Genomic DNA, 14552 nt, shown 5'->3' with positions numbered 1-14552 from the left:
CATGTAAGCACATATCTCCTTGTCCTGTTACTTAGTGAATGCTCCTTCATTCAGGGTTCTGCTCACATGTCATCTGTACAAAGAAACTTGCCCTGGCCACCTACCTGAAATAGTCCCCATCACTCTGACTTCCTATCCTGCTTTATTTTTCTTCATAATAGAGTCTATTTGTACTCTGTAATTGTTTACTTGTTTATTTTCCCCACTAGAATATAAGCTTCGTGGCAAGATTTTTACTGCGGTTTCCCTGCAACTCATAGGGGTGCCTGGCATGGAAGGTACTCCACAGTAGTTGAATTGATAGCTAAACATTTCAAATCATCAATTGCAATGTGATTTTAATGCACTAAACCTTTTCTTTGTCCTTCAAAGCAGAAGACTTCATTTCTGTCTCACACTTCTGATCCAGTATTTATCACATTATTCAAGTGACCTCCCTCCTGATTACTCAGGTCACCTTCCCTACCCCTGGTCTACTGCCCTCCAACCCCTAGGACAGGGATCTGGCCTGAGTCATCCATGCATACTAAAGCAGAGCACAAGCTGGCACAAGCAGCTGTTCAAAATGCTTGGGGACATGGAATTGAAGCGTAGCAAAAGTGATAGTCACAGGCACTGTTGCTTAGTGATTTATTCTCTCCTTAAGGCTCCATCAGCAGGTAGAATGGAAGACTCCTCCCACCCTGACCCCTTGGGCAACCAGGGCATTGTACTCCTTCACTGCCTGCTCTGTCTGGAGGACCCGGACATCAATGCCTTGTTTCCTGAGGTATTCCACAGTTGATGGAGACACCTAGAAAGAGGGCAAAAGATGAGTAAGTCAGGGGGAAGGGCATCCTGGTGTTTCTCTTCCTGCCATGAGAAAAATATCCTCCCCAGAATTTGTTGACAGAAGAGGTTGACAGAAGTTTGACAGAAGGTTGATAGAAGGTTGATATGCATGTATTAAGCTCCAGAGAAATAGAAATGGAAAGAGTATGGAGTTTGGAGTCAGACTTGGATTTAGGTCCTTATTAGCAACGTGAGCTTGGTTGAGTGAATTAAATCCTGTGAGCCTTTTCCCCCATGTCTCTAAACAGGGGTGATCATAAGTAGCTCATAGGGTTAGTACAAGAACAAATTCAAGCTTATAGAATGCCTAGCATCTCAATGTCCAACCTGACACTAAATCCTAACTTATCCAGTACCAACCAAGAGACTCTGAGGCCAATTGTTTGATGTCTCCCAACGCTATTTTCCTTCCTTGTAAACTAAAGGTAATAAACTTTACAGCATGGAGTTGGTGTGAGGATGAAGTTAATGTATGTAGATTGCAACTCAAATGTATTCTCAGAAAGGCCTTTCTTGACCACCCCCATTTAGAACAGCCCCTCATAGATCACCATTGCTTCATTGCACTTATTGTAATCTGAAATTATCTCCTTTTTTTTATTCATGAGGGCCATGAGTCTTGTCTATCTTGCTTATCTCATTTTTCCCAGTACCTAGAATGGTGTCTGACCTGTGGAAGGTGCTAAATAAGTCTTTGCAAATAAGTTTATTAAAAGATTCTCTGCAGTGGCAGTCATAATTGGATATTTTCTCAACTCTGGCTTGTCTTGAGTGTTTTTCTTAAATATATTTTAGACTCTATCTCATCAGTACGAGCTCTGAGTGAAATTTTTTTAATGCCCTATATGTTCTGTATGTTTGAATGATTTTATAACAATAGCCTTCCATATAGAAATTATTTTAATGAGCAATGGATGGGAATGGGGGAGGGAAAATTATTTTAATGAGAAAAAAACTAGAAATAGAAATATAAAATAAATTTAGTATAGAATATTCTATAATATAAATTCAAAATATCAATATAAAGAGATATTAAAAAAAAACTAGAAGAAATATAATAAAGGGTACTTTCATTAGCAGGGAGTTGGGTTTTACCACATCTATAGAAGGGAGAGGATGAGGTACTTTCATTAGCAGGGAGTTGGGTTTTACCACATCTATAGAAGGGAGAGGATGTGTTAAGGTTGTCCATAATAACGTGAGTGAAAACTACAGAATAAATTGTATAGTATAATTCTATTTATGTAAAAATAGTCATAAATATGTATATGTATATCTTTATGTGTCAATATATATATTTGCAGATACAGAGAGAGAATTAGCACAGTAAACATCAACAAGAGATTAGGAAGGGGAAATGGTTCACCTTTTACTTCTACTTTCTGCAATGACTCTTAAACATGTATTACTTCAATAATACATGTTTTTTCTGTTTTTTCTGAACAGAAAAACAAGTTGAATGTGTCCAAGAAAAGAAAAAGAAAACATACAATAAATTGTACTATAAAAATGTAAAGCACCACAAAAATCTAAAGAACCAAATATTGATAATAATAGAAATTGAGAAATTTGAGGATTGAGAAATTTCTGAGAAATAGTGGAAACAACACAGGCCCGGGGTTAGGTGGAGACTGGAGAGGCCAACCCTGCTGAAGAAGCTGGCGTGCAGAATGGGGGTGTGTGACGACAGAGATAAACTTCCAAAAAGAACACATCTCTGAGGTAAAGGTCCAGCAGACCACCATTTGTCTCAGAAACGCCACGCTCCCCCAGTACCATTCATACCTTCAAGGCCTCACTCATCCCTCGGCCAATCACAAGGGTCTGCACGCCCTGCTTGACAACTTCCTCCACATCTGCTGGCTGCACACCAGGAGAATGCTAGAGTGGGAAGAGAAAATATACTACCTGATTTTTTAATCTTGGCAATCTACATTAATTTTTTTATGCATATAAAAACTGGGGTACTGGTCAGAGGTATGGGGGGGTGAGAGTATTCACCAGAGACAGAGTGGGGAACAGAACAGGCAGATCTACTGAAATACACTGCTGAGGGGAGCAGCGGGTGAGATAGCAGAGGTCTGCTGCACCATATACCCCTTAACATGGTCTGCAAGTTCCCAGCTACCTCTCATTGCATTCACTTCATGTTCTGTGTTCCCGTTACACTGGCCTCCTATCAGTTCTCTAACAATAGTACATATTCTCTCACAATTAAGAAGATGGAAAAAAAAATCTACAGTTTGGAAGAAAAATATCTGCACTTCACATATCTGACAATGGACTTGTATCCAGAATATATAAGGGGTTCTCAAAACACAAAAATAATAATCCCATGTTTTAAAAATTGGGAAAGTATTTGAACACTTTACCAAAGAAGAGTTCAAGTGCAGACCAGGAAGAAACTCAATATAAGGAGTCATCATAGGGCCCTTCCTGGTGGTGCAACAAGTTAAAGCATAGCACTGCGAGACAATCTGCAGCCTACTCCAGCCCAAGTTCTCATCCCGGACCATGTCGGGGTGACCCACACAGCGTGGCAGACCTCTCCTGACCTGCCCACTGCTCCCCTCAGCAGCGTACTTTGTTGATCTGCCTGTTCTGCTCCCCACTCTGTCTCTGGTGAATCCTCTCACCACCCATGCACCTCTTTAAATAATTAAATATTTAAAGAAGTCACTATGGAAGTGCATATTTTTATATTAACATTTAGTTTGTTTATGCATACAAGAACTGGGGGGTAGGCCGAAGTTGTGGGGGTGAGAGGATTCACCAGAGAGGATTTAGGTCTGGGTACTACTCTTTAACCTTTCCATAAATCCAAAATTATTTTTAAATAGTTTTTTTTAAAAAAAAACAGTTCTTTTTTAAAGTGCAGTAGTATAGGCATGTTATAGAGCACCAGGAAGAGCCCATAAACAGGCACTCTGATAGAGTGTCCTGGTCTACTTAGCCATGGAAGCAGAACTTAACAGAAGCCAGGTGGCTTCACAACGCATTATCAGATGTAGCATATCTTAGTTGGCTTCCTGCATGTCTCCTGACTCTTTGTGGGATGTACAACTGCTGCTGACACTCTTCCCTGGGTCTCTGAAAGTTCCAGAGATAATAATAAAGCCAGTCTCTCTCACTAGTGCCCTTTTATATTCAGGCTTCTGTCATTAACCCTTTGCTATGTAACTTACACTAGATTTCTGCTTCAGGCACTATCCAAAAGTGTCCTCGGTTAGAATACCTGCCTGCAAAGAGTGAACAGTGCTGGTCAGTAGCAAGTGTGCAGCCTCGAGGACTCAGAGCTGGTGCCCAGGTGTCCTTGAACAATACCTCTGTCTCAGGCTCTCCCTGTTCACCACAGAGATCAGAGATTGGGGGAGATCATTTTCCTATGTTATGTTCATACACTTTTTTTCAAGAGTTATTTATTTGCATACAGCGCTGGGGTACAGGCCAGAGGTGCAGGGGGGTGAGAGGATTCACTAGAGACAGAGTGAGGAGCAGAACAGGCAAATTGACCAAATACACTGCTGAAGGGAGCAGCAAGTGGGTCAGGAGAGGTCTGCTGCGCCATGTGGGTCAGCTCCCGGGATAGGCGGGGATCGAACTCATGTTGAAGTGGCTTTAGCTCCTTAGCGCTGTGCTTTAACCTGCTGCACCACCAGAGAGGGCCAGGTTCATACATTTTTAAAGATGAGTTATTTTTTTCCACTTGATTACAATAATTGATTCTTAAAAAATGTAAGAGGATGATATTAGATACCTTATCTAGTTCCACAGCTAATCCCAGAACTGCCCTGAGCTGCAGTTTTGAAAGGAAGAATTAGCTTTTTTTCCACTGGGCTATGACCAAGGTAAACATTTACTGGAGTTACAAACCAAGAATGGAGAGTTTGACCCTCCTTAAGTAAATGCTGAGTTACTGAATGATTCCTTTATTTAACAAAGAATAACACCTGTTTTGAGGAGCACTATGACCCCAGCCTCTGGGAACTCACATCCTAGTATAAGGAAACAAGACTTGAAATCAAGTGAAAATTTGTAAGACAGTGCAAATCTCCTGAATCCTCAGGAGATTCAGGTAGGAGAGAGCCACAGACCATTGAGTTGCAGGATCAATGAAATCCAAGTGATGAATCTGGCCACTCTGTGCTGTACTGCAGGGCCAGGGTGTCATGCACAGAGCAATGAAAGAGAACTCTTTGAAAGCCTGTGGATCCAGGAGTTGGCGGGTGATTACTCACAGCCTGGTGCAGAGGGCTGTGATTGGAGCCCTGCCTGTTACAGAGGAGGCATCAACCTGCCGTGGGCTCCCACTCTGCTTCTTCCTGTCCCTCGGGGCAAATCTTCCCTCAGTGAAAGTCTGAGGTAGTTCCTCTTCTTTAAGAGGCTTTACTTCACACAGGCTGAAGGGCTTATTGTTTTTTTCCCCCCACCTTGGGGAAAAGCTATTAATTGTGGGAAAATGTCTAACCAATATCCACTATGCCAACTGAACAGCAGGGTCACATCCTAGATGGCTCAGGCATTTTCCCTTTTTTATGTTAAAGTTTAAAATAAAACATTCCTAAGTTATACATTTTTTTTAAAGATTTACTTATTTATGAATACAAAACTGGAGTACAGTAAAGGTGAGAGGAGTGGGGAGCAGAACAGGCAGATCGACGAAGTACACTGCTGAGGGGAGCAGCGGGGGGGTCAGGAGGGGTCTGCCACGCCATGTGGTCACCTCCGGGGCAGGCGGGAATTGAACTCATGTGGAAGTGGCTTTAGCTTCTCAGTGCGGTGCTTTAACCCACTGGGCCACCAGGGAGGGCCCCAGAAATTATATTTTCTACAAAGCATTTCCTTCTACCAAAATGAAGTGGGCATGAATAGTAAGTAGTAATACTGTTATCTGGCTATGTTGATAAAAGATTCTGTAATGAAGGTTAAAAGATCTCAGCCCTCGGCCCTCCCTGGTGGCGCAGCGGGTTAAAGCACAGCACTGAGAATCTGAAGCCACTTCTGTATGAGTTCGATTCCCACCTGCCGCCTGCCCCGGAGGTGACCACATGGCCTGGCAGACCTCTCCTGACCCGCCCGCTGCTCCCCTCAGCAGTGTACTTCGTCGATCTGCCTGTTCTGCTCCCCACTCTGTCTCTGGTGAATCCTCTCACCACCCCTGCACCTCTGGCCTGTACCCCAGTTCTGTATGAATAAATAAATAAATCTTTAAAAAAAAAAAAGATCTCGGCCCTCCCTGGTGGCGCAGCGGGTTAAAGCACCTCACTGAGAAGCTAAAGCCACTTCCACATGAGTTCAATTCCCGCCTGCCCCGGAGGTGACCACATGGCATGGCAGACCTCTCCTGACCCGCCCGCTGCTCCCCTCAGCAGTGTACTTCGTCGATCTGCCTGTTCTGCTCCCTACTCTGTCTCTGGTGAAGCCTCTCGCAGCCTCTGGCCTGTACCCCTAGTTCTGTATGCACAAATAAATAAATCTTTTAAAAAAAAAATCTTGGGAATCTGTCCCCTGTGGGCAAAGCCTGAGTCACAGTCTCATTATTGCCTGCCTGAATTAACAGCTTCTGGAATATCTTCCTGCTTCTGACTGGGTAGGGGCCTATTTTTTGTGCCACAGACTGCTCTGGCAATCTGGGGAAACCTGCAGTCCCCTTCTCAGAATCAAGTCTTTATTTGTATAAATACATAGAATTACAAAAGAAACATTTTATACAAATGAAATTATCTAAATAGTAAAAAACAAATGGATTGTTTAATAATGTGCTTTTCTACTAGCTTTAGAAGAGCGGAAATATTTTCCAAAAGTCCCCTACTCTGCTACCCCCATATCACATAGTAAAAGACAGAGAATTGTGCTAATTCTTTCAAAATCCATTCAGGGTCTCCCTGATGGTGCAGGAGTTAAAGTGCAGCACTAGGAAGCTGTCCACAGCCACTGCAGCAAGAGTTCAATCCCCAGACAGGGAGCTGACCCACATGGCACAACAGACGTCTCCTCTCTTCCCTGCTGCTTCCTTTAGTCATGTATTTCAGGAGATCTGCCTGTTCTGGTGAATCCACACCGCCGGTCTACACCCAGCTCTTGTATGCACAAATAAATAAATAAATAAAAATAAATTGGACATGGGGGGAGAACACAAACATTCAGAATACAACACATATAAAATAAAAAAAGAAAATAAGAGCCAATAGTGATAATAATGGTGGGAGTGGCAGAAACATAGCTTTTTTATATATAATAGATAATGAATGTAGAAGAAATGCTAGAATTAGAAAAATCTCTATTTTACAACTAACTACTAATGTAATAAATCCAGGCAGAGACTGGCAGTTAACACTAAAAACCCTTGGATAAAAGATTGCTGGGGAAAAAAATAGTCATAAAATTTCAAGTTATCCTATAGATTACAGATGGGAAAATATAATTTTACAATGGAGAAATCTGGTGGAGACCATTTTGGCCAAATGATCAAGTTTAACTTCATCAGTAACCAGCTAATTGACTTTCCCTGATTTTTTTCCTATAATACTTATATTCAAATTGATCATTTGGCGCAAAAATGCTTTACAGGCAGTTTTGTCTTCAGTGCTTTCTATCAGGAAAGTATTCAGATCAACCCTATGAAGAATATTATTCTCAAGAATCCAAACCAAGAGATTCTGATTCAGTAAGTGGGGTTTGTGAGATATACAGAATACACATTTCAAACAACACTCTAGGTGATTCTGATACAAGAGATCCATGAATCATGGATACTGATTGAAAGGAAAGAATGAATTTGCATGAACAGAATACATCTTCAAATGTATATATTTATTCTTCCAAACTCATGTAACACTCAATGGCATTCTTCAAAGAAACAGGACAAACATCACTATTTTGCATAATTGAGAATGGTATAAACAGTGCTGAGGACACTCATCAACCACACCACCTCCCCCTTTTTTTAAAAGAACATTTATTTATGCATACAGAAATGGGGTACAGCTAGAGGTGCAGGGGCGATGAGAGGATTCACCAGAAACAGTGGGGAGCAGAACAGGCAGATCGACAAAGTATACTGCTGAGGGGAGCAAAAGGGGAGACAGGAGAGGTCTGTCCGGCCATGTGGATCACCTCCGGGGCGGGGATCAAACTCGCTTGGCTTAGTTTCACAGTGTAGCGCTCCAACCCGCTAGGCCACCAGGGAGGGCCCCACTGCCTTTTCACCATGTATCTTTCCTGCTTTGCTTTATGAATCACAAGCATTATGACTTTATTCTTCAGTCTTGTCTTACTTTGTTCCTTCTCTAGCTCAGTGTTCTTCAACCAATCAGGGTCTATTTCTTTTTTGTTAAGATCCAGTTTGGTAGTTAACAAGCAACTAGGTATCTGGATTAAGACAATGAGTGCATACACTTCAAAGCTGAGGAATGAATGGCCAGTGTATGCTGGGGTTCTCTTTTCATGTAAGGCCTGCTTATATATATAAAGATGAGTAATTATTATGAAGAACATAATAAGAAAATTTTCCTTAAACAAAATGTCTGCAAATGCTGAATAAAAGTAGACATCCTTTGAAATACATAGCTGGGCTTGCAGGAGGAAAGGGAATTCCCAGAGGCCAAAAGTGAAGTGTTAAAAATCAGGATGGTGAACCAATATTGTAGTAATCCTGGGCATTTACCATTCTCACAGCCTTTTATTAGACAATCTGAGGCGCACTGTTCCCCTCAGCAGTGTAATTTGTCAATCTGCCTGTTCTGCTCTCCACTCTGTTTCTGCTGCCCCTGCACCTCCTGCTGTGCCCCATTTCTGTATGCATAAATAATTTTTTTTTAAAAAAGGGCAGTGGTGTGGTTGACAGAGCGTCTTCAGAGCTGTTTACACCATTCTCATTATGCAAAGTAGCGATGTTTGTTCTATTTCTTTAAAGAATGCCATTGAAATTTTCATGGGAATTGTTCTGAATCAGTATATTGCTTTGCATAAGATAGCCATTTCAACAACTTTTCCAATCCATGAAATAGGGGATGTCTTCCCATCTTTTTGTGTCTTCTGTTTCTTTTAACAATCAGTGTCTTAGAGTTTTCATTTTATAGCTCCTTCACTTTCTTTGTTAAGTTTATCCTAGATATTCAATTCTTTTTGATGTGATAGGAATGGGATTGTCTTCTTGATTTCTTTCTCTTCTAGTTCATTGTTTGCTATTACAGGGACACAACAAATTATTGTATATTTACTTTGTAACCTGCTACTTTACTGTACTGATTTATTATTTCTAACAGTATATTAGTGGAGTCTCTGTGGTTTTCTGTGTGTATTATCATATCAACTGCAAACAGTGATAGTTTTACTACTTTTGACCCAATTTAGATTCCTTTTGTAGTTTTCTATATTGTTCTGGCTAGGACTTCCAGTATTATGTTGGATAATAGCAGTGAGAATGGACATTCTTCTCTTACAATAAAACTGTCATTTTCTTACCATTTAGTATGATATTAACTGTGGGCATAATATTTGACAATTTTAAGAGAACCACTAAAAAATAGAAATAGAATGTATAACTTCCAAATATGAAGGAATAAACATTGATAAAACACCAGTACAAAAAAAGCAAAAGAGTGGACAATCGGTGATATTATTACTGTAAATATTTGAACATGAAGAACGACTCAAAATACTGAGATGAATATAGACAGATATTTGAAATAGTATAACAGAAATTCAGAATACTAATACAGATGGAAGGAAGAAAAATACCTCCGACTTTATTTTTTTAATTTTATTTAAAAAATTGAATAATGGATATGCAGGTCTATTATTCATTATAATTTTAATACTTTATAATGTAGTAGTAATTTATAATACTTATTGTGTTTAAGAATAAAATTTATTTAAAGGAAAACATATTTGTTATAGCTATATACCAAGAAACCTCAGTCTTTTTTGATCTATTTAATCAACTGATCTTTCCATTTACTTGTTAGTTTAGTGCCATCATTCATACATTGCAACACAAATCTTTGGTGCGCTTGCTAATTTCTGAATTTGATTTTATAAAATTTTGTAGAAAGAAGTGCTTAGAAAAGGTGAAACTACAATAATGTTTTGAGATGATACCCAGTAAAACTTTCATTTTCTTACCACTTAGTGTTATATTAACTGTGGGCATAATATATGACAATTTTAAGATAACCACTAAAAAATATAAATAGAACTTATAACTTCCAAATATGGGGGAATAAACACTGATAAAACACCAGTACAAAAAAAGCAAAAGAGTAGACAATAGGTGATATCATTACTGTAAATATTTGAAAGTGCTTAGAAAAGGTGACATAGTGCTTGTCAAACGTGGGCATTATATATGACAGTTTTTTGACAAGGATATATTTTGGACTTGAGACTCAGGTCTTCTTTCCTAGTACCAAGGGAAAAGAGGTCATTTATTATTTTACTTTAGAGGAATATCCTGATCAAGGTGGGTAAATGTCAACATTAATATTCAGAAACTTATTTAAATGAGGTTGGAAAGCTAGCAAGTTCCACTAATGTACAGATCAGCAAGCTATAAAACCTGTAATACCTAGCAATCTCTCACAGTGTCTTTCTCCAGAGGAATTGTGGGGGTGGACTTTCAGAAGTTATGTATTTCCATGGAATAGGAAGGAGAGGTGAAGCAAGCATTTCTTCTGTTTGTTTTGTTTTCAAATAAAGCCTGTTTGTAGCATTAAAAAAATTTAAAAAATAAGGATTTAGTCATAACTTTTTTAAGTGATAAAGCTCTAAAGACAAAAAAAAAAAAACAAAAAACCTAGTATGTTGTGTCTTCCACTTGACCAATGCCAAGATGCCAGTGTGACATCACTGAAAGCAGTTAGAAACAGGTGTAGAGTTGCACACATCATACAGTATTTTCACTGTTAGATAACAACAGATGTAAATAATTTCAAGAGCACAGCATGTAACATAATAGTAATTTAGAGATTTTAAGTATATGTCTCCTCTGTTTTCAATGATTTATTTAAATAGGTTTTTATGATTTAGATTTAATAATGGGTGTGATAAAAACTGGATTACAAGATTCCCAAATACTTAACATCCAGTCTTCATGAGCTAGTGAATGTAGGCCCAGCATAGTACTGGATAAGTATAAAATCCAAAATAGTTACATCTGAGTAAAAATTGTGATTAAGAATCCATGAAAAGCTTCTATAAAAGCACCGAGCACACTGGCAAAAACCAACTTCTTAATATACTCTGGAAATATACGGCACAATTCAGGGTATATTTCCTGACTTTGTGAACACAGAAGGAACTGCTAAATAAGCTAAATCAAAAGGAGAAAGACAATCCTGGATGATTTCACTCATATGTAGAATATAAAGAAACAAAACAAAGGAACAGATAAAACCAAACCAGAATAAATCCTGGAAATCAGACTGCAGAATTGAGGCTCCCAGAGTGTGAGGTTAGGAAATGGGGAGAAAGAAGGCAAGGAGCCCAGTGACTGTGGCAGAGGATTGTGAGTGCTTTGGTAACGGGTGTGGGGTGGTGATCTAATCTGAAGTGGTATGAGCCTGTTCCCCTAACTCTAAGGAGTGTTTAAACCAATGTTACCTCAATACAAAACAATTTAAAATAATGAAAAATGGCTAATTGGAGCTTGCTAATGAACATCACCTTTCTTCCCCAAAGAAGTTTCTCAGAAATGGTCAGAAAATCATTGCTTAACTGCCCATAGCAGTAGGTAATAGGGTAAACAAGAGGTTAACCAAAAAACTCAAAAGGAAAAACTGGGAAATGAGATGTCTATAGGAGGCTTTGAAAAACTCTGCTATGAACTTTGGTGATGAAAGGTCATACACATGGCCAGAGTTGTGCACATGACATGACATAAATAAGGTCACAACAATGGGTAACCCTGAAATTCTGCACAATTAAGAAGCTGGCAGAGTTTTCAACTACCTGGCTGAGTAGTGCTAAATGCACAAAACTGGACAGTGTCCCTCAGCAAACACTGGAATACTTTTGGGTTCCAGGCATTGTTTCAGAAAACTATATCTCAGGAAATAAGTGAAAGTACGAAGAATGTTTTTCAATAGAGAATATCAACAGAAAGACAATTTTTTTATAAAGATGAAGTAGAAATTCTGGGGGTGAAAAGTATAATGACTGAACTGAAAATTTCACTAAAAAACTCAACAGCTAGTTGGAGTCAGCAAAACTGAAAAAAAAAAATCAATTGAGATTAGCCGCTATGAGAAAAAAAGAAAAAAATAATAATGAAGACACTGAACAGATCCTGAGAGACCCAGGGGACACTGTGAAACATACCTGTCTATTCATAACAGGAGTCATAGGAGAGAAGAGTTAGGAGCAGAAAGAATATTTAAATATTTAATGGCTAAAATTTTCCCCCAAATGATAACATATCCACAGAGCTCAATATATTCTGAGCAGAATAAATTCAAAGCAACCCACAGGTAAACCTATCATAGTTAAGCTGTCAAAAAGCTAAAGAGAAAGAGAATGTTTGAAGCAGCAAAAGAGAAGTGAGTGAATTCCAACCCAACTTCAGTAAGAATAACTGTTGGTTTCTCCTAGTTAACAAGACACACATATAAAAAAATATGGAATGACATTCTAAGTGCTGAATGAGTAGATTGTCAATGAACAATTCTATATCTATTAAAACTATCCTTGAAAACTGAAGGATCATCTTTTATCATTACCTAAATTTCATTAAATGAAAAATTTTAAAGGAAACAACAAAGAAAATCCTAATCCTTTCCCTAAGAAAGGGAAAAAAAAAAAACACCACGAAAAGAAAACAATTTGACGTCTTTGGAAATTCTCCTAAGGATAAACAGAAAATGAAGAAATACCTATTCAAGAAAATATATAAATACGTGTTAGGTAAAATGAGAATCTATGGTATTTAAGGAAAGACGACAGCCTGTGTCCCACCTCCCAGCTCCGTAAAGTGGAGACTCTACTTTAGACTGCTCTAACCAAGTACTCAGGACTATTTTTCTTTTCAACTCCAAAGAGGAATACTTTCTTCCTGGATGGAACAGGACATCAATTTTTTTTATCTTGCCCCATCTGTTGCTGAAGTTAAGTCTCATATGGATGTGTTGGTGGTTAGAGGCTCTCTTCTTTCACTGGACTTAAACTAATGAACAGAGATGCTACCTTGGGTATAACATACTAAGAATGATGGAAGAAGTGTAATACAGGGAAATGGAAAATCAAGCTATCATGAGATAACATTCCACATTTACTGGGGTGGTATAATAAAAACAAAGTGAAACAACAACAGTGTCGGTGAAGAATGATCTAGAAAAGCTGGATTGGTCATACCTTCCTAAAATCTAAAATGTAAAATGGTACAGTTGCTTTTGGATGCAGTCTAATAGTTCTTCATATGGTTAAACATAAAGTTACCATATCACCCAACACTTGCAATTCTAGGTAAGTACACACCTAGAGGATTAAGTGATTTTCAGTTTACGAAATGCCTACAATAAGCACATCTATAGCCAAAAAAAAAGATGATTACTAGTTGCTAGGAGGTTGGGTGAGGGAAGAATGATAGTGACTGCTAGTGTTTATGGGGTTTCTTTTTGGGATGATAATACTTAGAATCAAGAGTGGGAACTATTGCACAAGTTTATAACAATAAAGCATAAAATGAAATTGTATACTCTAATGCAATGTTTATTATTCCTCACAAGAGAGAGGGGAAATAAAACAATTCATTTTTGCTTGGTCATTATGGCTCTGGAGATTGGTAATCATTTGTTTGGTCTTATGTAGTGTCAATAAAATGCTAATAGCTTGGGGGCCTCCCTGATTGTGCAGGGGTCAAAGTCTCAGCACTACCAAGCTACTGCCAACCACAGCTTAGCAGCACATGCCAGTAGGTCCACCTGTTCTGCTCCCACTGTCTCTAGTGAATCTTCTCACACACACTCCCCCCTCCCCCATACCCCTCTGGGGTATGCATACCCCCTCCCCCATACCCCTCTGGGGTATGCATAAACAAACCTACAGATAAATAAATACATGCATAAATAAATAAAAACAAATATATTTAAAATAAACAAAACACTAATAGCTTACCTCAGTTCCTGTTTCTCTCCAATCCCAAGCCCGACTGCCTCCTGGCCACACTTTGCAGTCCTTATAAGTTTTAGAAGAACCTTGAACTTTCATTTGCCCCCATGAAAGGGAAGAAATTTCAGGCGAAGTCATAAGGAACTTAACTGAAATCTGAAATTAAAAGAAAAATACTCAGTTATAAAGTAAGGTTGAAAGAGTTCAGAAGGTACATTATATACCACATATACTATAGACAATATATACAAAATGTATTTAAACTACATGTGAATTGTAAGACCTTTTATTCTATGGGTTAAGAAGCAGCTTTTTCACTTATGTGGTTGTAATTTCTTCTCTAGAAGTCTAAAAAATAAAATGTTATTTTTGGTAACCAAAATCATCGAATCATGGAAACTAGATACTATAATTTCTTCTTGGTCGCTGGAGGGAATCCTCAGGGTATTTTTTGGAGGATAAAATTAAAGCACGGAGAGCTTTCTTCAAAAAAGTGGCTATAAAGCTGGACAAAATTGTCAAAAATAACTACTTGGCATTCTAGAAATATTAAAGACATATTATAAACTGAGAAGTGCTTATTCATGAAAACCATTGGCTTTCACAAATATTTTTTT

At 38.6% G+C, this 14552-nt stretch overlaps 1 protein-coding gene across 1 annotated transcript in view; it reads right to left on the bottom strand.

Annotated features, from left to right (window-relative positions):
* Positions 1-613: 613 nt before the first annotated feature.
* Positions 614-14552, bottom strand: part of AAMDC (adipogenesis associated, Mth938 domain containing) — a 22896-nt gene continuing 8957 nt past the window's right edge. The window contains exons 2-4 of the mRNA XM_004683236.2: positions 13942-14091; positions 2617-2712; positions 614-793 (exon numbers count right to left, since the gene is read on the bottom strand). Of these exons, the coding sequence (XP_004683293.1) occupies positions 653-793; positions 2617-2712; positions 13942-14073 (369 nt within the window). The 5' untranslated portion in view covers positions 14074-14091 and the 3' untranslated portion in view covers positions 614-652. The remainder of the gene's footprint in view (positions 794-2616; positions 2713-13941; positions 14092-14552) is intronic.

The sequence above is a fragment of the Condylura cristata genome, unplaced genomic scaffold, assembly GCF_000260355.1.
Source record: "Condylura cristata isolate star-nosed mole 26May11 unplaced genomic scaffold, ConCri1.0 scaffold00015, whole genome shotgun sequence".
Classification (NCBI taxonomy): Eukaryota; Metazoa; Chordata; class Mammalia; order Eulipotyphla; family Talpidae; genus Condylura; species Condylura cristata.
This window is presented reverse-complemented; position numbering and strand designations above follow the sequence as displayed.